This window comes from Camellia sinensis, chromosome 12 (assembly GCF_055761805.1).
Source record: "Camellia sinensis isolate YWXY chromosome 12, ASM5576180v1, whole genome shotgun sequence".
Taxonomy (NCBI): Eukaryota; Viridiplantae; Streptophyta; class Magnoliopsida; order Ericales; family Theaceae; genus Camellia; species Camellia sinensis.
Window position 1 is genome coordinate 67,270,681 of NC_138972.1, and position 23,013 is coordinate 67,293,693.

General features: G+C 41.7%; 1 protein-coding gene across 1 annotated transcript in view; it reads right to left on the reverse strand.

Annotated features, from left to right (window-relative positions):
* LOC145803635 (uncharacterized) overlaps positions 1–23,013 on the reverse strand; it is a 59,396-nt gene that overhangs the window by 24,472 nt on the left and 11,911 nt on the right. The window contains exons 2-4 of the mRNA XM_082896954.1: positions 16,925–18,757; positions 9,709–11,541; positions 2,493–4,325 (exon numbers count right to left, since the gene is read on the reverse strand). Coding sequence (XP_082753080.1) covers positions 2,493–4,325; positions 9,709–11,541; positions 16,925–18,757 — 5,499 coding nt within the window. The remainder of the gene's footprint in view (positions 1–2,492; positions 4,326–9,708; positions 11,542–16,924; positions 18,758–23,013) is intronic.

The following is a 23,013-nucleotide window of genomic DNA, read 5'->3' on the forward strand; positions in this document are numbered from 1 at the left end:
CTAGGCCTAAGAATGCCTAGGATGGGATGAGGATGCAAAAATACACTTAGAAAACATTTCGCAAAGTTTGCTGAAAATAGGAGCCTCGCTCGAGCGAGACTTTCTACGCTCGAGCGTAAGTCCAAAATCAAAGGCTTCGCTCGAGCGAGGAATCCTTCGCTCGAGCGGTCTGCAAAACAGTAAAAGTACTGGATGCTGAAATTTTACGCGCGATGGTCGCTCGATGGTCGCTCGAGCGGAGCCCTGGACAAAGGTGCTCGCTCGAGCGGGGAATCCTTCGCTCGAGCGAGGAAGCCAAATCTGGAATTTCCAGATTTGCCTCCCAAGCTCAAACCAAGCATTCAACCACTCCAAACTCGACCTCTTGGGCCCAAATTCTGGAAAACATCATTAAATTCAATGTATAACAAGTTTCAAAGCTCAATTTATGAATTCAAGCCCCAAAGGTGAGTCAATTAGAACCATATTCAAACCCATTTTCAAGAATATGAAGAACATGCAAACATGCAAGGATTTAAACCAAATCAAAGCTTCAAAGCTTGTTCAAATGAGCTCATTCTTTTCAAAACAAGATGAAAACATGGTCTACTCTTACAACATGGACATGCATGTAACCATTTACCATGAATTCAACTCAAAACTCATTAATTCAACCATGCATGCAAGAAATGAGCTTCAATTCACCATTAATGACCCAAATCATGACTTAGTTCTACAATGAAGCATGAACCATGCAAGAACTAGTTCAATAGCATCAATAAGAAGATAAGATCCTTACCTAGAGCTTGAATTAGAAGACTAGGAACTCAAATATGCAATCTATACTTCAATTCTTCAAGATTCTCAAGCTAATCAACAAAAACACTTCTCTCCCTCCCTAACTCTCTCTATGGTCGGCAATGAGAGGGGAAATGGCTGAGGAAATGTTGTTCTTGGCTCAAGTATGTGTGTGAGATAGTGGCCCACTCAATGGCAAAACGGTAATTAAGTCCAACTCTTCAATTGGCTTATTTTAATCTAATTTAATCATACCTAATCAATTTTCAGATACTTATACCATAAAATCACATTAAATATGAGGGTCACGTAACATCAATCGGTTTCTAGTTCGGCCGCCGATAAGGCCTTCAAATAGCAGTTTAAACATATAAACATGAACAGATAATCAGACAATCAAACAGATAGAATGCAATTAACTAACATATACTCAGTCAATTCAGTTTCAACTTCAGTCAGTCGGTTCAGTATTTCATTCAGTTCGATTATCAGTTAGTTATCAGTCATTATCAGCTTCGTTTAACAGTAATCGGTGATTAACGGTAATCAATCAGTCATAAATCAGTAAACAGTACGAGGGTTGTTACAGTCTCCCCTCCTTATAAAGAGTTTAGTCCTCTAAACTCGAGTTACCTTCATTCTGGAAGAAAACAGGATTCAGTGGAAACAGTTCAGGATATCGTTTAGCCATGTCATCTTCCCTTTCCCAAGTGGCATACACGCCACCATGGTTCTGCCAGTCAACTTTCACTAACGGGATCTCTTTGTTCCTCAGTTTCTTGATCCGTCGGTTTACAATCTGTATAGGCCGTTCCTCGTAAGTGTAGTCATCACTCAACACTACGTGGGTAGGCTCTATTACATGGAAGGGATCCCGGTGATAGTCTCTCAACATAGAAATGTGGAAGACGTTATGCATGTGTTCCGCCACCGGATTAATTTTCTCAATAATCTCATAAGGTCCGACGTATCTCGGTGCTAACTTGCCTTTGACTCCAAAACGAGTCTGGCCTTTCATTGGTGTCACTTTCACAAAAACGTGATCACCCACTTCATACTCTCTGTCCCGTCTTCTGACATCTGCATAACTTTTCTGTCTACTCTGTGCAGTTTTCAGTCTTTGCTGTATCAGTTTCACTTTTTCAGTTGTTTCATATACAATCTCGGGCCCAAGCAAAGGCCCATCTCCAACTTCTGCCCAGCAAATTGGAGATCTACATTTTCTGCCATACAATGCCTCAAAAGGCGCCACACCAATACTCGAATGGTAGCTGTTGTTGTAGGCGAATTCAGCTAAGGGCAAATGGCTTTCCCAGTCTCCCTGAAAATCAAGGACACACATTCTCAGTAGATCCTCCAGAGTTTGGATGGTCCTTTCAGATTGGCCATCTGTCTGAGGATGATAGGCACTACTCAGCCTCAATTCAGTACCCAATGCAGTCTGTAGGCTTTGCCAAAACCTCGATGTAAACTTCGAATCCCTGTCAGAAACAATAGACACAGGCACTCCATGCAGTCTAACGATTTCATCAATATAGATAACAGCCAATTTGTCCGCATTATAAATCGTCTTGACAGGTAAGAAGTGAGCAGATTTGGTTAGTCTATCAACAATAACCCAAATTGAATCCATACCTTTTCTGGAGCGAGGTAACCCAACGATAAAATCCATCGTGATGTGCTCCCATTTCCATTCCGGTATGGGTAAGGGTTGCAGTAATCCGACAGGTCGTTGATGTTCAGCTTTGACCTGTTGGCAATGAAGACATTTGGATACAAAATCAGCAATTTCTTTCTTCATTCCCGGCCACCAGAAATTCTGTTTCAGATCTTGGTACATTTTCGTATTCCCCGGGTGGATAGACAATTTCGAATTGTGGCCTTCTTGCAGAACTCTTCTTTTCAGTTCAGTATCATTCGGTACACACAGTCTTTCTTGAAATTTCAGTACATTATTCTCAAATTTGAATCCCGGTCTCGGTTTAGATTCTCTTTCCTCGATGATCTTCTTCAAGAAATCGTCCAGTTGCTGTTTCTCTTTAATTTCCTCAATCAGTGCCGGTTGAGCAGAAATAGCAGCTAAGGTTCCACCTTGTTCCCGTAAAACAATTTCAATTTCAGATTTTTCAAGGTCACAAAGCAACTCTTTCTGTCCTGTAAGCAAACATGCTAAGTTTCCAATCGATTTCCGGCTCAATGCATCGGCAACGGTATTGGCTTTTCCTGGGTGGTACAAGATCTGTAGGTCGTAATCCTTTATCAGTTCTAGCCATCTCCGCTGTCTCATATTCAGTTCTTTCTGTGTGAAGAAATACTTCAAGCTCTTGTGGTCGGTATATACTTCACATGTTACCCCGTACAGGTAGTGACGCCAAATTTTCAGTGCAAATACTACTGCAGCAAGTTCCAGATCATGGGTCGGGTAATTCTTTTCATGTGGTCTCAGTTGTCGGGAAGCATAAGCTATAACCTTCCCATTCTGCATTAAAACACATCCCAAACCCTTATGAGAAGCATCACTAAATACAGTATAGCCATCCGTACCTGAGGGTAAAGTCAAAACTGGTGCAGTCACAAGTCGAGTTTTCAACTCCTGGAAAGCAGATTCTCTTTGGTCGGTCCAGTCAAATGATGTCCCCTTTTGAGTTAACTGAGTCAATGGTAGGGCAATTTTGGAGAAATCTTTGACAAATCTTCTGTAATATCCAGCCAATCCCAAAAAGCTTCGGACTTCAGTCACCTTTGTTGGTCTAGGCCAGTTCACCACAGCTTCAATTTTCTGCGGATCAACAGAAATTCCATCTTTGCTAACAACATGCCCCAAAAACATAACATGGTCAAGCCAAAATTCACATTTAGACAGTTTAGCATACAGTTTCTGTTCCCTTAAGGTTTGTAGGGCAAGTCTCAGATGATGTTCATGCTGTTCTATACTTTTGGAGTAAATCAATATGTCATCGATAAATACAACAATAAAGTCATCAAGGTACGGTTTAAAAACTCTGTTCATGAGGTCCATAAAAGCAGCTGGTGCGTTCGTGACTCCAAAAGGCATAACTAGAAATTCATAATGTCCATACCTTGTTCTAAAAGCAGTTTTATCAATGTCTTCCGGTTTAACCTTCAGTTGATGATACCCCGATCTGAGATCAATCTTAGAAAACACTTGTGCACCCTGTAACTGATCAAATAAATCATCAATGCGTGGCAAAGGGTATTTGTTCTTTACAGTTACCTTATTCAGTTCACGGTAGTCAATGCACAGTCTCAGTGAGCCATCTTTCTTCTTGACAAACAAAACAGGAGCACCCCATGGCGAAGTGCTAGGTCTGATGAACTTTTTATCTAACAGTTCTTGCAATTGCACTTTCAGTTCCTTCAGTTCAGTTGGAGCCATTCTGTAAGGAGCTTTAGAAACTGGTTGTGTTCCGGGAATCACATCAACGGTAAATTCAATCTCCCTATCAGTCAAATCTCCTGGAAGATTATCTGGAAAAACATCTGGAAATTCCCTGACTATAGGAATACAATTCACATCAGTTTTAACACTATCATCAGTAGACACAGTCAGTACAGAACACAGATATCCTTTACACCCCTTTCTAATTAATTTAACAGCTTTCACTGACGAAATCAAATACGGAGGAGGTACTACTCCACTCCCATTAAACACAAATTCAGGCAAACCAGGTGGACGGAAAACAACTTGCTTGGTCACACAGTCAATAGTGGCATGATATTTTTGTAACCAATCCATCCCCAATATTACGTCAAAATGATCAATGTTCAATGGCAGTAAATCAATAAACAGATGCATATCCCCAACAATAATTTCACATGCGGGGTACATATAAGCACATGTCATGGATCCCCCTACGGGTGATGATACGGCTAGCAGATAGTTCATGGGTTCTAAGGGTCTATCCAATTTCCGTGAAAAAGCATATGATACATAAGAATGCGTAGACCCCGAATCAATCAGTACATATGCATTTTGAGTACAGATAGAGAGAATACCTGACACAACGGTCTCGGTATTCTGCACATCTCCCGGTACTAGTGCGAACACTCGGCCTTGCCTCATAGGCTCTTTCCCGGTAGCTTTAGGGTTAGGTTTTGGTGGAGCATTTGATACTGCTGCGCTTGGTGCAGCTTTACCACTGGCTTGTGGAGCAGAGGGGCAGTCCTTAACCATGTGGCCCACCTTGCCACACCTGTAACAGGCTCCAGATATTCTGTAGCAAACCCCTTTGTGCTTCTTGCCACATTCAGAACAGGGTGGTATGAAACCACTCCCTTGGCTGGGGCTAGTTGTCAACCCCGTATTCTGTTTCTTGTTGGCTGGGTTGTGCTTGCCTTTCTTAAATTTGAAACTCTGCCTTTTTCCATGCCATTCAGTCGTTGGTGTTTCAGATTGTTTCACTGCTGCAATGTTCGACTCGGCCATCAATGCCCGGTCGAGAACACCCACAAAAGTCGGTAATTTCAAAACATTTATCCGGTCAAGTATTGCCACATTAAGGCCACCTTCAAATTTTCTGGCCTTCTTATATTCAGTATCCACCATGTGCGGTGCATAACGGGCAAGTTCAGTAAATTTCGTCTCGTATTCTGCAACGGACATTGTGCCCTGCTTCAGCTGTTCAAATTCGGTCACTTTTCTATCCCTGACACACTGAGGGAAATACTTTTCAAAGAAGGACTCCTTGAACTGAGCCCATGTCATAACAGTATTTGCGTCGCGGATCAACATCCACCACCTTCTAGCCTCTTCTTGTAGGGTGAAGGTAGCTAACAATACTTTATTTGCTTCTGAGCACGGAAACACTTCAAATAGTTTTTCTGTTTCAAGCACCCAAGCTTCAGCCTTTAACGGTTCGAGGCCTCCCTGAAAGGATGGCGGTTTCATCTTGCTGAATTTATGGGTGAGAGCAATAATATCCCCATCATTCACATTCACATTAGGTTCCGGCTGAACCGGAGGAGGAGGAGGTGGGGGCTGTTGGTTCTGTTGTTGTTCCAGTCTAGCAGTTATCAGTTCTATCATTCTTTCCATTCTTTCCATTCTTGCCTCAGTAGATGAGGACTCAGGTTCATTTGCATTGTCCATTTCACTATAAGCAGTTATAACAGTTTTAAACATAAGCAGTCATTTGTTTACCAGTTTAACACATTAACAGATATTCAGTCATAACATAGCCACACACTTTTCAAGTTCATGAGATGTCCTAATTACTTTTTCTAGGACCCCCTATAGCTCATTTGGACACGTGTGTGCGGTATAACTCGTGATAAGTATCGCTCTGATACCACTCTGTCACGACCCAAACCCGGCCCTATGGGTTTAGCACCGTAACCGGCCAGTAATCCGAGATTACCGAAGGCCTGCTGAACAGTAATACAGTGAAACAGAGTACAGGGCCTGGCGGAAGCCAATACAGTAAATAAATAGTGTCCATTGAGCTGTGACAGTCTGTATGCAAAAAGGCTTTTCATACATTATACAAAAAACCGTACAGAACAGTATACACAATATTCACATCCATTTAACTAGGGACTCAACCCCACATAACAGTACAGAAAACATTCCGTCTGTACAACACAGTGTACAAAATTAACAGTCACACAGTACAGGGACCTAATCCCTGTATAACAGTACAGTAAACAGTCAGTCTATACAAAACAGTGAAACAGTACAAAAAGGGGGAAATTCTAAAACACCCCTAAGCCTTAACAGTAGGCTCGGAACCTCGCAGTGAGGCACAAAGGCTGGCTTGACAAAACTGGAATAACCCTGACGCCTCTAGCTGCGGTCTGGTGCCTGTACACCTACATATATATATGAGCAGTGAGCTAAAGCCCAGTGAATAACATAAAGCGTAAAGGGGTTTAGAATGAATGTCCTTACAGTAATGAAAACAGTTCATTTCAATCAGTAATTCAGTTGCTCAGTACAGTAAACAGTCATATGTGGTACATCCATTAGCATAACAGTAACAGTAGGTCTTAAAAGACCGAACAGTAATGATGGCCATCAGTCAGTAAACAGTAGTGGTTCCACAAGGAAACCGACAGAGATCTCTGTGACAGTAACAGTAACAGTAAACCGTAGATACTAAGGATGCCACAGTACAGTTCAGAAATAAAGGACATACACTCATTCAGTAAATAATACCAGTTCAGTAAACAGTTCAGTTCAGTATTCAGAAGATAATCAGTTGAACATATCTTTACACAATTGTTACTCACAGAGTTCTGGGCTACAGTATGCTAGAGCGTGTCTCCCCAGTTGCCAACCCTACACAGTTCACAGGTTGAACACACTAAGCTACACAGTTGGGAAATCTCATAACTTAATCCCTAATTTGCCTTGGTGTGTTCTACAATGATATCCTCATCAAGGTGCCTTAAACTAGGCCTAAGAATGCCTAGGATGGGATGAGGATGCAAAAATACACTTAGAAAACATTTCGCAAAGTTTGCTGAAAATAGGAGCCTCGCTCGAGCGAGACTTTCTACGCTCGAGCGTAAGTCCAAAATCAAAGGCTTCGCTCGAGCGAGGAATCCTTCGCTCGAGCGGTCTGCAAAACAGTAAAAGTACTGGATGCTGAAATTTTACGCGCGATGGTCGCTCGATGGTCGCTCGAGCGGAGCCCTGGACAAAGGTGCTCGCTCGAGCGGGGAATCCTTCGCTCGAGCGAGGAAGCCAAATCTGGAATTTCCAGATTTGCCTCCCAAGCTCAAACCAAGCATTCAACCACTCCAAACTCGACCTCTTGGGCCCAAATTCTGGAAAACATCATTAAATTCAATGTATAACAAGTTTCAAAGCTCAATTTATGAATTCAAGCCCCAAAGGTGAGTCAATTAGAACCATATTCAAACCCATTTTCAAGAATATGAAGAACATGCAAACATGCAAGGATTTAAACCAAATCAAAGCTTCAAAGCTTGTTCAAATGAGCTCATTCTTTTCAAAACAAGATGAAAACATGGTCTACTCTTACAACATGGACATGCATGTAACCATTTACCATGAATTCAACTCAAAACTCATTAATTCAACCATGCATGCAAGAAATGAGCTTCAATTCACCATTAATGACCCAAATCATGACTTAGTTCTACAATGAAGCATGAACCATGCAAGAACTAGTTCAATAGCATCAATAAGAAGATAAGATCCTTACCTAGAGCTTGAATTAGAAGACTAGGAACTCAAATATGCAATCTATACTTCAATTCTTCAAGATTCTCAAGCTAATCAACAAAAACACTTCTCTCCCTCCCTAACTCTCTCTATGGTCGGCAATGAGAGGGGAAATGGCTGAGGAAATGTTGTTCTTGGCTCAAGTATGTGTGTGAGATAGTGGCCCACTCAATGGCAAAACGGTAATTAAGTCCAACTCTTCAATTGGCTTATTTTAATCTAATTTAATCATACCTAATCAATTTTCAGATACTTATACCATAAAATCACATTAAATATGAGGGTCACGTAACATCAATCGGTTTCTAGTTCGGCCGCCGATAAGGCCTTCAAATAGCAGTTTAAACATATAAACATGAACAGATAATCAGACAATCAAACAGATAGAATGCAATTAACTAACATATACTCAGTCAATTCAGTTTCAACTTCAGTCAGTCGGTTCAGTATTTCATTCAGTTCGATTATCAGTTAGTTATCAGTCATTATCAGCTTCGTTTAACAGTAATCGGTGATTAACGGTAATCAATCAGTCATAAATCAGTAAACAGTACGAGGGTTGTTACAGTCTCCCCTCCTTATAAAGAGTTTAGTCCTCTAAACTCGAGTTACCTTCATTCTGGAAGAAAACAGGATTCAGTGGAAACAGTTCAGGATATCGTTTAGCCATGTCATCTTCCCTTTCCCAAGTGGCATACACGCCACCATGGTTCTGCCAGTCAACTTTCACTAACGGGATCTCTTTGTTCCTCAGTTTCTTGATCCGTCGGTTTACAATCTGTATAGGCCGTTCCTCGTAAGTGTAGTCATCACTCAACACTACGTGGGTAGGCTCTATTACATGGAAGGGATCCCGGTGATAGTCTCTCAACATAGAAATGTGGAAGACGTTATGCATGTGTTCCATTTCAGGAGGGAGCGCAACTTGATACGCCACCGGATTAATTTTCTCAATAATCTCATAAGGTCCGACGTATCTCGGTGCTAACTTGCCTTTGACTCCAAAACGAGTCTGGCCTTTCATTGGTGTCACTTTCACAAAAACGTGATCACCCACTTCATACTCTCTGTCCCGTCTTCTGACATCTGCATAACTTTTCTGTCTACTCTGTGCAGTTTTCAGTCTTTGCTGTATCAGTTTCACTTTTTCAGTTGTTTCATATACAATCTCGGGCCCAAGCAAAGGCCCATCTCCAACTTCTGCCCAGCAAATTGGAGATCTACATTTTCTGCCATACAATGCCTCAAAAGGCGCCATACCAATACTCGAATGGTAGCTGTTGTTGTAGGCGAATTCAGCTAAGGGCAAATGGCTTTCCCAGTCTCCCTGAAAATCAAGGACACACATTCTCAGTAGATCCTCCAGAGTTTGGATGGTCCTTTCAGATTGGCCATCTGTCTGAGGATGATAGGCACTACTCAGCCTCAATTCAGTACCCAATGCAGTCTGTAGGCTTTGCCAAAACCTCGATGTAAACTTCGAATCCCTGTCAGAAACAATAGACACAGGCACTCCATGCAGTCTAACGATTTCATCAATATAGATAACAGCCAATTTGTCCGCATTATAAATCGTCTTGACAGGTAAGAAGTGAGCAGATTTGGTTAGTCTATCAACAATAACCCAAATTGAATCCATACCTTTTCTGGAGCGAGGTAACCCAACGATAAAATCCATCGTGATGTGCTCCCATTTCCATTCCGGTATGGGTAAGGGTTGCAGTAATCCGACAGGTCGTTGATGTTCAGCTTTGACCTGTTGGCAATGAAGACATTTGGATACAAAATCAGCAATTTCTTTCTTCATTCCCGGCCACCAGAAATTCTGTTTCAGATCTTGGTACATTTTCGTATTCCCCGGGTGGATAGACAATTTCGAATTGTGGCCTTCTTGCAGAACTCTTCTTTTCAGTTCAGTATCATTCGGTACACACAGTCTTTCTTGAAATTTCAGTACATTATTCTCAAATTTGAATCCCGGTCTCGGTTTAGATTCTCTTTCCTCGATGATCTTCTTCAAGAAATCGTCCAGTTGCTGTTTCTCTTTAATTTCCTCAATCAGTGCCGGTTGAGCAGAAATAGCAGCTAAGGTTCCACCTTGTTCCCGTAAAACAATTTCAATTTCAGATTTTTCAAGGTCACAAAGCAACTCTTTCTGTCCTGTAAGCAAACATGCTAAGTTTCCAATCGATTTCCGGCTCAATGCATCGGCAACGGTATTGGCTTTTCCTGGGTGGTACAAGATCTGTAGGTCGTAATCCTTTATCAGTTCTAGCCATCTCCGCTGTCTCATATTCAGTTCTTTCTGTGTGAAGAAATACTTCAAGCTCTTGTGGTCGGTATATACTTCACATGTTACCCCGTACAGGTAGTGACGCCAAATTTTCAGTGCAAATACTACTGCAGCAAGTTCCAGATCATGGGTCGGGTAATTCTTTTCATGTGGTCTCAGTTGTCGGGAAGCATAAGCTATAACCTTCCCATTCTGCATTAAAACACATCCCAAACCCTTATGAGAAGCATCACTAAATACAGTATAGCCATCCGTACCTGAGGGTAAAGTCAAAACTGGTGCAGTCACAAGTCGAGTTTTCAACTCCTGGAAAGCAGATTCTCTTTGGTCGGTCCAGTCAAATGATGTCCCCTTTTGAGTTAACTGAGTCAATGGTAGGGCAATTTTGGAGAAATCTTTGACAAATCTTCTGTAATATCCAGCCAATCCCAAAAAGCTTCGGACTTCAGTCACCTTTGTTGGTCTAGGCCAGTTCACCACAGCTTCAATTTTCTGCGGATCAACAGAAATTCCATCTTTGCTAACAACATGCCCCAAAAACATAACATGGTCAAGCCAAAATTCACATTTAGACAGTTTAGCATACAGTTTCTGTTCCCTTAAGGTTTGTAGGGCAAGTCTCAGATGATGTTCATGCTGTTCTATACTTTTGGAGTAAATCAATATGTCATCGATAAATACAACAATAAAGTCATCAAGGTACGGTTTAAAAACTCTGTTCATGAGGTCCATAAAAGCAGCTGGTGCGTTCGTGACTCCAAAAGGCATAACTAGAAATTCATAATGTCCATACCTTGTTCTAAAAGCAGTTTTATCAATGTCTTCCGGTTTAACCTTCAGTTGATGATACCCCGATCTGAGATCAATCTTAGAAAACACTTGTGCACCCTGTAACTGATCAAATAAATCATCAATGCGTGGCAAAGGGTATTTGTTCTTTACAGTTACCTTATTCAGTTCACGGTAGTCAATGCACAGTCTCAGTGAGCCATCTTTCTTCTTGACAAACAAAACAGGAGCACCCCATGGCGAAGTGCTAGGTCTGATGAACTTTTTATCTAACAGTTCTTGCAATTGCACTTTCAGTTCCTTCAGTTCAGTTGGAGCCATTCTGTAAGGAGCTTTAGAAACTGGTTGTGTTCCGGGAATCACATCAACGGTAAATTCAATCTCCCTATCAGTCAAATCTCCTGGAAGATTATCTGGAAAAACATCTGGAAATTCCCTGACTATAGGAATACAATTCACATCAGTTTTAACACTATCATCAGTAGACACAGTCAGTACAGAACACAGATATCCTTTACACCCCTTTCTAATTAATTTAACAGCTTTCACTGACGAAATCAAATACGGAGGAGGTACTACTCCACTCCCATTAAACACAAATTCAGGCAAACCAGGTGGACGGAAAACAACTTGCTTGGTCACACAGTCAATAGTGGCATGATATTTTTGTAACCAATCCATCCCCAATATTACGTCAAAATGATCAATGTTCAATGGCAGTAAATCAATAAACAGATGCATATCCCCAACAATAATTTCACATGCGGGGTACATATAAGCACATGTCATGGATCCCCCTACGGGTGATGATACGGCTAGCAGATAGTTCATGGGTTCTAAGGGTCTATCCAATTTCCGTGAAAAAGCATATGATACATAAGAATGCGTAGACCCCGAATCAATCAGTACATATGCATTTTGAGTACAGATAGAGAGAATACCTGACACAACGGTCTCGGTATTCTGCACATCTCCCGGTACTAGTGCGAACACTCGGCCTTGCCTCATAGGCTCTTTCCCGGTAGCTTTAGGGTTAGGTTTTGGTGGAGCATTTGATACTGCTGCGCTTGGTGCAGCTTTACCACTGGCTTGTGGAGCAGAGGGGCAGTCCTTAACCATGTGGCCCACCTTGCCACACCTGTAACAGGCTCCAGATATTCTGTAGCAAACCCCTTTGTGCTTCTTGCCACATTCAGAACAGGGTGGTATGAAACCACTCCCTTGGCTGGGGCTAGTTGTCAACCCCGTATTCTGTTTCTTGTTGGCTGGGTTGTGCTTGCCTTTCTTAAATTTGAAACTCTGCCTTTTTCCATGCCATTCAGTCGTTGGTGTTTCAGATTGTTTCACTGCTGCAATGTTCGACTCGGCCATCAATGCCCGGTCGAGAACACCCACAAAAGTCGGTAATTTCAAAACATTTATCCGGTCAAGTATTGCCACATTAAGGCCACCTTCAAATTTTCTGGCCTTCTTATATTCAGTATCCACCATGTGCGGTGCATAACGGGCAAGTTCAGTAAATTTCGTCTCGTATTCTGCAACGGACATTGTGCCCTGCTTCAGCTGTTCAAATTCGGTCACTTTTCTATCCCTGACACACTGAGGGAAATACTTTTCAAAGAAGGACTCCTTGAACTGAGCCCATGTCATAACAGTATTTGCGTCGCGGATCAACATCCACCACCTTCTAGCCTCTTCTTGTAGGGTGAAGGTAGCTAACAATACTTTATTTGCTTCTGAGCACGGAAACACTTCAAATAGTTTTTCTGTTTCAAGCACCCAAGCTTCAGCCTTTAACGGTTCGAGGCCTCCCTGAAAGGATGGCGGTTTCATCTTGCTGAATTTATGGGTGAGAGCAATAATATCCCCATCATTCACATTCACATTAGGTTCCGGCTGAACCGGAGGAGGAGGAGGTGGGGGCTGTTGGTTCTGTTGTTGTTCCAGTCTAGCAGTTATCAGTTCTATCATTCTTTCCATTCTTTCCATTCTTGCCTCAGTAGATGAGGACTCAGGTTCATTTGCATTGTCCATTTCACTATAAGCAGTTATAACAGTTTTAAACATAAGCAGTCATTTGTTTACCAGTTTAACACATTAACAGATATTCAGTCATAACATAGCCACACACTTTTCAAGTTCATGAGATGTCCTAATTACTTTTTCTAGGACCCCCTATAGCTCATTTGGACACGTGTGTGCGGTATAACTCGTGATAAGTATCGCTCTGATACCACTCTGTCACGACCCAAACCCGGCCCTATGGGTTTAGCACCGTAACCGGCCAGTAATCCGAGATTACCGAAGGCCTGCTGAACAGTAATACAGTGAAACAGAGTACAGGGCCTGGCGGAAGCCAATACAGTAAATAAATAGTGTCCATTGAGCTGTGACAGTCTGTATGCAAAAAGGCTTTTCATACATTATACAAAAAACCGTACAGAACAGTATACACAATATTCACATCCATTTAACTAGGGACTCAACCCCACATAACAGTACAGAAAACATTCCGTCTGTACAACACAGTGTACAAAATTAACAGTCACACAGTACAGGGACCTAATCCCTGTATAACAGTACAGTAAACAGTCAGTCTATACAAAACAGTGAAACAGTACAAAAAGGGGGAAATTCTAAAACACCCCTAAGCCTTAACAGTAGGCTCGGAACCTCGCAGTGAGGCACAAAGGCTGGCTTGACAAAACTGGAATAACCCTGACGCCTCTAGCTGCGGTCTGGTGCCTGTACACCTACATATATATATGAGCAGTGAGCTAAAGCCCAGTGAATAACATAAAGCGTAAAGGGGTTTAGAATGAATGTCCTTACAGTAATGAAAACAGTTCATTTCAATCAGTAATTCAGTTGCTCAGTACAGTAAACAGTCATATGTGGTACATCCATTAGCATAACAGTAACAGTAGGTCTTAAAAGACCGAACAGTAATGATGGCCATCAGTCAGTAAACAGTAGTGGTTCCACAAGGAAACCGACAGAGATCTCTGTGACAGTAACAGTAACAGTAAACCGTAGATACTAAGGATGCCACAGTACAGTTCAGAAATAAAGGACATACACTCATTCAGTAAATAATACCAGTTCAGTAAACAGTTCAGTTCAGTATTCAGAAGATAATCAGTTGAACATATCTTTACACAATTGTTACTCACAGAGTTCTGGGCTACAGTATGCTAGAGCGTGTCTCCCCAGTTGCCAACCCTACACAGTTCACAGGTTGAACACACTAAGCTACACAGTTGGGAAATCTCATAACTTAATCCCTAATTTGCCTTGGTGTGTTCTACAATGATATCCTCATCAAGGTGCCTTAAACTAGGCCTAAGAATGCCTAGGATGGGATGAGGATGCAAAAATACACTTAGAAAACATTTCGCAAAGTTTGCTGAAAATAGGAGCCTCGCTCGAGCGAGACTTTCTACGCTCGAGCGTAAGTCCAAAATCAAAGGCTTCGCTCGAGCGAGGAATCCTTCGCTCGAGCGGTCTGCAAAACAGTAAAAGTACTGGATGCTGAAATTTTACGCGCGATGGTCGCTCGATGGTCGCTCGAGCGGAGCCCTGGACAAAGGTGCTCGCTCGAGCGGGGAATCCTTCGCTCGAGCGAGGAAGCCAAATCTGGAATTTCCAGATTTGCCTCCCAAGCTCAAACCAAGCATTCAACCACTCCAAACTCGACCTCTTGGGCCCAAATTCTGGAAAACATCATTAAATTCAATGTATAACAAGTTTCAAAGCTCAATTTATGAATTCAAGCCCCAAAGGTGAGTCAATTAGAACCATATTCAAACCCATTTTCAAGAATATGAAGAACATGCAAACATGCAAGGATTTAAACCAAATCAAAGCTTCAAAGCTTGTTCAAATGAGCTCATTCTTTTCAAAACAAGATGAAAACATGGTCTACTCTTACAACATGGACATGCATGTAACCATTTACCATGAATTCAACTCAAAACTCATTAATTCAACCATGCATGCAAGAAATGAGCTTCAATTCACCATTAATGACCCAAATCATGACTTAGTTCTACAATGAAGCATGAACCATGCAAGAACTAGTTCAATAGCATCAATAAGAAGATAAGATCCTTACCTAGAGCTTGAATTAGAAGACTAGGAACTCAAATATGCAATCTATACTTCAATTCTTCAAGATTCTCAAGCTAATCAACAAAAACACTTCTCTCCCTCCCTAACTCTCTCTATGGTCGGCAATGAGAGGGGAAATGGCTGAGGAAATGTTGTTCTTGGCTCAAGTATGTGTGTGAGATAGTGGCCCACTCAATGGCAAAACGGTAATTAAGTCCAACTCTTCAATTGGCTTATTTTAATCTAATTTAATCATACCTAATCAATTTTCAGATACTTATACCATAAAATCACATTAAATATGAGGGTCACGTAACATCAATCGGTTTCTAGTTCGGCCGCCGATAAGGCCTTCAAATAGCAGTTTAAACATATAAACATGAACAGATAATCAGACAATCAAACAGATAGAATGCAATTAACTAACATATACTCAGTCAATTCAGTTTCAACTTCAGTCAGTCGGTTCAGTATTTCATTCAGTTCGATTATCAGTTAGTTATCAGTCATTATCAGCTTCGTTTAACAGTAATCGGTGATTAACGGTAATCAATCAGTCATAAATCAGTAAACAGTACGAGGGTTGTTACAGTCTCCCCTCCTTATAAAGAGTTTAGTCCTCTAAACTCGAGTTACCTTCATTCTGGAAGAAAACAGGATTCAGTGGAAACAGTTCAGGATATCGTTTAGCCATGTCATCTTCCCTTTCCCAAGTGGCATACACGCCACCATGGTTCTGCCAGTCAACTTTCACTAACGGGATCTCTTTGTTCCTCAGTTTCTTGATCCGTCGGTTTACAATCTGTATAGGCCGTTCCTCGTAAGTGTAGTCATCACTCAACACTACGTGGGTAGGCTCTATTACATGGAAGGGATCCCGGTGATAGTCTCTCAACATAGAAATGTGGAAGACGTTATGCATGTGTTCCATTTCAGGAGGGAGCGCAACTTGATACGCCACCGGATTAATTTTCTCAATAATCTCATAAGGTCCGACGTATCTCGGTGCTAACTTGCCTTTGACTCCAAAACGAGTCTGGCCTTTCATTGGTGTCACTTTCACAAAAACGTGATCACCCACTTCATACTCTCTGTCCCGTCTTCTGACATCTGCATAACTTTTCTGTCTACTCTGTGCAGTTTTCAGTCTTTGCTGTATCAGTTTCACTTTTTCAGTTGTTTCATATACAATCTCGGGCCCAAGCAAAGGCCCATCTCCAACTTCTGCCCAGCAAATTGGAGATCTACATTTTCTGCCATACAATGCCTCAAAAGGCGCCATACCAATACTCGAATGGTAGCTGTTGTTGTAGGCGAATTCAGCTAAGGGCAAATGGCTTTCCCAGTCTCCCTGAAAATCAAGGACACACATTCTCAGTAGATCCTCCAGAGTTTGGATGGTCCTTTCAGATTGGCCATCTGTCTGAGGATGATAGGCACTACTCAGCCTCAATTCAGTACCCAATGCAGTCTGTAGGCTTTGCCAAAACCTCGATGTAAACTTCGAATCCCTGTCAGAAACAATAGACACAGGCACTCCATGCAGTCTAACGATTTCATCAATATAGATAACAGCCAATTTGTCCGCATTATAAATCGTCTTGACAGGTAAGAAGTGAGCAGATTTGGTTAGTCTATCAACAATAACCCAAATTGAATCCATACCTTTTCTGGAGCGAGGTAACCCAACGATAAAATCCATCGTGATGTGCTCCCATTTCCATTCCGGTATGGGTAAGGGTTGCAGTAATCCGACAGGTCGTTGATGTTCAGCTTTGACCTGTTGGCAATGAAGACATTTGGATACAAAATCAGCAATTTCTTTCTTCATTCCCGGCCACCAGAAATTCTGTTTCAGATCTTGGTACATTTTCGTATTCCCCGGGTGGATAGACAATTTCGAATTGTGGCCTTCTTGCAGAACTCTTCTTTTCAGTTCAGTATCATTCGGTACACACAGTCTTTCTTGAAATTTCAGTACATTATTCTCAAATTTGAATCCCGGTCTCGGTTTAGATTCTCTTTCCTCGATGATCTTCTTCAAGAAATCGTCCAGTTGCTGTTTCTCTTTAATTTCCTCAATCAGTGCCGGTTGAGCAGAAATAGCAGCTAAGGTTCCACCTTGTTCCCGTAAAACAATTTCAATTTCAGATTTTTCAAGGTCACAAAGCAACTCTTTCTGTCCTGTAAGCAAACATGCTAAGTTTCCAATCGATTTCCGGCTCAATGCATCGGCAACGGTATTGGCTTTTCCTGGGTGGTACAAGATCTGTAGGTCGTAATCCTTTATCAGTTCTAGCCATCTCCGCTGTCTCATATTCAGTTCTTTCTGTGTGAAGAAATACTTCAAGCTCTTGTGGTCGGTATATACTTCACATGTTACCCCGTACAGGTAGTGACGCCAAATTTTCAGTGCAAATACTACTGCAGCAAGTTCCAGATCATGGGTCGGGTAATTCTTTTCATGTGGTCTCAGTTGTCGGGAAGCATAAGCTATAACCTTCCCATTCTGCATTAAAACACATCCCAAACCCTTATGAGAAGCATCACTAAATACAGTATAGCCATCCGTACCTGAGGGTAAAGTCAAAACTGGTGCAGTCACAAGTCGAGTTTTCAACTCCTGGAAAGCAGATTCTCTTTGGTCGGTCCAGTCAAATGATGTCCCCTTTTGAGTTAACTGAGTCAATGGTAGGGCAATTTTGGAGAAATCTTTGACAAATCTTCTGTAATATCCAGCCAATCCCAAAAAGCTTCGGACTTCAGTCACCTTTGTTGGTCTAGGCCAGTTCACCACAGCTTCAATTTTCTGCGGATCAACAGAAATTCCATCTTTGCTAACAACATGCCCCAAAAACATAACATGGTCAAGCCAAAATTCACATTTAGACAGTTTAGCATACAGTTTCTGTTCCCTTAAGGTTTGTAGGGCAAGTCTCAGATGATGTTCATGCTGTTCTATACTTTTGGAGTAAATCAATATGTCATCGATAAATACAACAATAAAGTCATCAAGGTACGGTTTAAAAACTCTGTTCATGAGGTCCATAAAAGCAGCTGGTGCGTTCGTGACTCCAAAAGGCATAACTAGAAATTCATAATGTCCATACCTTGTTCTAAAAGCAGTTTTATCAATGTCTTCCGGTTTAACCTTCAGTTGATGATACCCCGATCTGAGATCAATCTTAGAAAACACTTGTGCACCCTGTAACTGATCAAATAAATCATCAATGCGTGGCAAAGGGTATTTGTTCTTTACAGTTACCTTATTCAGTTCACGGTAGTCAATGCACAGTCTCAGTGAGCCATCTTTCTTCTTGACAAACAAAACAGGAGCACCCCATGGCGAAGTGCTAGGTCTGATGAACTTTTTATCTAACAGTTCTTGCAATTGCACTTTCAGTTCCTTCAGTTCAGTTGGAGCCATTCTGTAAGGAGCTTTAGAAACTGGTTGTGTTCCGGGAATCACATCAACGGTAAATTCAATCTCCCTATCAGTCAAATCTCCTGGAAGATTATCTGGAAAAACATCTGGAAATTCCCTGACTATAGGAATACAATTCACATCAGTTTTAACACTATCATCAGTAGACACAGTCAGTACAGAACACAGATATCCTTTACACCCCTTTCTAATTAATTTAACAGCTTTCACTGACGAAATCAAATACGGAGGAGGTACTACTCCACTCCCATTAAACACAAATTCAGGCAAACCAGGTGGACGGAAAACAACTTGCTTGGTCACACAGTCAATAGTGGCATGATATTTTTGTAACCAATCCATCCCCAATATTACGTCAAAATGATCAATGTTCAATGGCAGTAAATCAATAAACAGATGCATATCCCCAACAATAATTTCACATGCGGGGTACATATAAGCACATGTCATGGATCCCCCTACGGGTGATGATACGGCTAGCAGATAGTTCATGGGTTCTAAGGGTCTATCCAATTTCCGTGAAAAAGCATATGATACATAAGAATGCGTAGACCCCGAATCAATCAGTACATATGCATTTTGAGTACAGATAGAGAGAATACCTGACACAACGGTCTCGGTATTCTGCACATCTCCCGGTACTAGTGCGAACACTCGGCCTTGCCTCATAGGCTCTTTCCCGGTAGCTTTAGGGTTAGGTTTTGGTGGAGCATTTGATACTGCTGCGCTTGGTGCAGCTTTACCACTGGCTTGTGGAGCAGAGGGGCAGTCCTTAACCATGTGGCCCACCTTGCCACACCTGTAACAGGCTCCAGATATTCTGTAGCAAACCCCTTTGTGCTTCTTGCCACATTCAGAACAGGGTGGTATGAAACCACTCCCTTGGCTGGGGCTAGTTGTCAACCCCGTATTCTGTTTCTTGTTGGCTGGGTTGTGCTTGCCTTTCTTAAATTTGAAACTCTGCCTTTTTCCATGCCATTCAGTCGTTGGTGTTTCAGATTGTTTCACTGCTGCAATGTTCGACTCGGCCATCAATGCCCGGTCGAGAACACCCACAAAAGTCGGTAATTTCAAAACATTTATCCGGTCAAGTATTGCCACATTAAGGCCACCTTCAAATTTTCTGGCCTTCTTATATTCAGTATCCACCATGTGCGGTGCATAACGGGCAAGTTCAGTAAATTTCGTCTCGTATTCTGCAACGGACATTGTGCCCTGCTTCAGCTGTTCAAATTCGGTCACTTTTCTATCCCTGACACACTGAGGGAAATACTTTTCAAAGAAGGACTCCTTGAACTGAGCCCATGTCATAACAGTATTTGCGTCGCGGATCAACATCCACCACCTTCTAGCCTCTTCTTGTAGGGTGAAGGTAGCTAACAATACTTTATTTGCTTCTGAGCACGGAAACACTTCAAATAGTTTTTCTGTTTCAAGCACCCAAGCTTCAGCCTTTAACGGTTCGAGGCCTCCCTGAAAGGATGGCGGTTTCATCTTGCTGAATTTATGGGTGAGAGCAATAATATCCCCATCATTCACATTCACATTAGGTTCCGGCTGAACCGGAGGAGGAGGAGGTGGGGGCTGTTGGTTCTGTTGTTGTTCCAGTCTAGCAGTTATCAGTTCTATCATTCTTTCCATTCTTTCCATTCTTGCCTCAGTAGATGAGGACTCAGGTTCATTTGCATTGTCCATTTCACTATAAGCAGTTATAACAGTTTTAAACATAAGCAGTCATTTGTTTACCAGTTTAACACATTAACAGATATTCAGTCATAACATAGCCACACACTTTTCAAGTTCATGAGATGTCCTAATTACTTTTTCTAGGACCCCCTATAGCTCATTTGGACACGTGTGTGCGGTATAACTCGTGATAAGTATCGCTCTGATACCACTCTGTCACGACCCAAACCCGGCCCTATGGGTTTAGCACCGTAACCGGCCAGTAATCCGAGATTACCGAAGGCCTGCTGAACAGTAATACAGTGAAACAGAGTACAGGGCCTGGCGGAAGCCAATACAGTAAATAAATAGTGTCCATTGAGCTGTGACAGTCTGTATGCAAAAAGGCTTTTCATACATTATACAAAAAACCGTACAGAACAGTATACACAATATTCACATCCATTTAACTAGGGACTCAACCCCACATAACAGTACAGAAAACATTCCGTCTGTACAACACAGTGTACAAAATTAACAGTCACACAGTACAGGGACCTAATCCCTGTATAACAGTACAGTAAACAGTCAGTCTATACAAAACAGTGAAACAGTACAAAAAGGGGGAAATTCTAAAACACCCCTAAGCCTTAACAGTAGGCTCGGAACCTCGCAGTGAGGCACAAAGGCTGGCTTGACAAAACTGGAGTAACCCTGACGCCTCTAGCTGCGGTCTGGTGCCTGTACACCTACATATATATATGAGCAGTGAGCTAAAGCCCAGTGAATAACATAAAGCGTAAAGGGGTTTAAAATGAATGTCCTTACAGTAATGAAAACAGTTCATTTCAATCAGTAATTCAGTTGCTCAGTACAGTAAACAGTCATATGTGGTACATCCATTAGCATAACAGTAACAGTAGGTCTTAAAAGACCGAACAGTAATGATGGCCATCAGTCAGTAAACAGTAGTGGTTCCACAAGGAAACCGACAGAGATCTCTGTGACAGTAACAGTAACAGTAAACCGTAGATACTAAGGATGCCACAGTACAGTTCAGAAATAAAGGACATACACTCATTCAGTAAATAATACCAGTTCAGTAAACAGTTCAGTTCAGTATTCAGAAGATAATCAGTTGAACATATCTTTACACAATTGTTACTCACAGAGTTCTGGGCTACAGTATGCTAGAGCGTGTCTCCCCAGTTGCCAACCCTACACAGTTCACAGGTTGAACACACTAAGCTACACAGTTGGGAAATCTCATAACTTAATCCCTAATTTGCCTTGGTGTGTTCTACAATGATATCCTCATCAAGGTGCCTTAAACTAGGCCTAAGAATGCCTAGGATGGGATGAGGATGCAAAAATACACTTAGAAAACATTTCGCAAAGTTTGCTGAAAATAGGAGCCTCGCTCGAGCGAGACTTTCTACGCTCGAGCGTAAGTCCAAAATCAAAGGCTTCGCTCGAGCGAGGAATCCTTCGCTCGAGCGGTCTGCAAAACAGTAAAAGTACTGGATGCTGAAATTTTACGCGCGATGGTCGCTCGATGGTCGCTCGAGCGGAGCCCTGGACAAAGGTGCTCGCTCGAGCGGGGAATCCTTCGCTCGAGCGAGGAAGCCAAATCTGGAATTTCCAGATTTGCCTCCCAAGCTCAAACCAAGCATTCAACCACTCCAAACTCGACCTCTTGGGCCCAAATTCTGGAAAACATCATTAAATTCAATGTATAACAAGTTTCAAAGCTCAATTTATGAATTCAAGCCCCAAAGGTGAGTCAATTAGAACCATATTCAAACCCATTTTCAAGAATATGAAGAACATGCAAACATGCAAGGATTTAAACCAAATCAAAGCTTCAAAGCTTGTTCAAATGAGCTCATTCTTTTCAAAACAAGATGAAAACATGGTCTACTCTTACAACATGGACATGCATGTAACCATTTACCATGAATTCAACTCAAAACTCATTAATTCAACCATGCATGCAAGAAATGAGCTTCAATTCACCATTAATGACCCAAATCATGACTTAGTTCTACAATGAAGCATGAACCATGCAAGAACTAGTTCAATAGCATCAATAAGAAGATAAGATCCTTACCTAGAGCTTGAATTAGAAGACTAGGAACTCAAATATGCAATCTATACTTCAATTCTTCAAGATTCTCAAGCTAATCAACAAAAACACTTCTCTCCCTCCCTAACTCTCTCTATGGTCGGCAATGAGAGGGGAAATGGCTGAGGAAATGTTGTTCTTGGCTCAAGTATGTGTGTGAGATAGTGGCCCACTCAATGGCAAAACGGTAATTAAGTCCAACTCTTCAATTGGCTTATTTTAATCTAATTTAATCATACCTAATCAATTTTCAGATACTTATACCATAAAATCACATTAAATATGAGGGTCACGTAACATCAATCGGTTTCTAGTTCGGCCGCCGATAAGGCCTTCAAATAGCAGTTTAAACATATAAACATGAACAGATAATCAGACAATCAAACAGATAGAATGCAATTAACTAACATATACTCAGTCAATTCAGTTTCAACTTCAGTCAGTCGGTTCAGTATTTCATTCAGTTCGATTATCAGTTAGTTATCAGTCATTATCAGCTTCGTTTAACAGTAATCGGTGATTAACGGTAATCAATCAGTCATAAATCAGTAAACAGTACGAGGGTTGTTACAGTATTGCCCGTCAGAAGGAGGACCCCG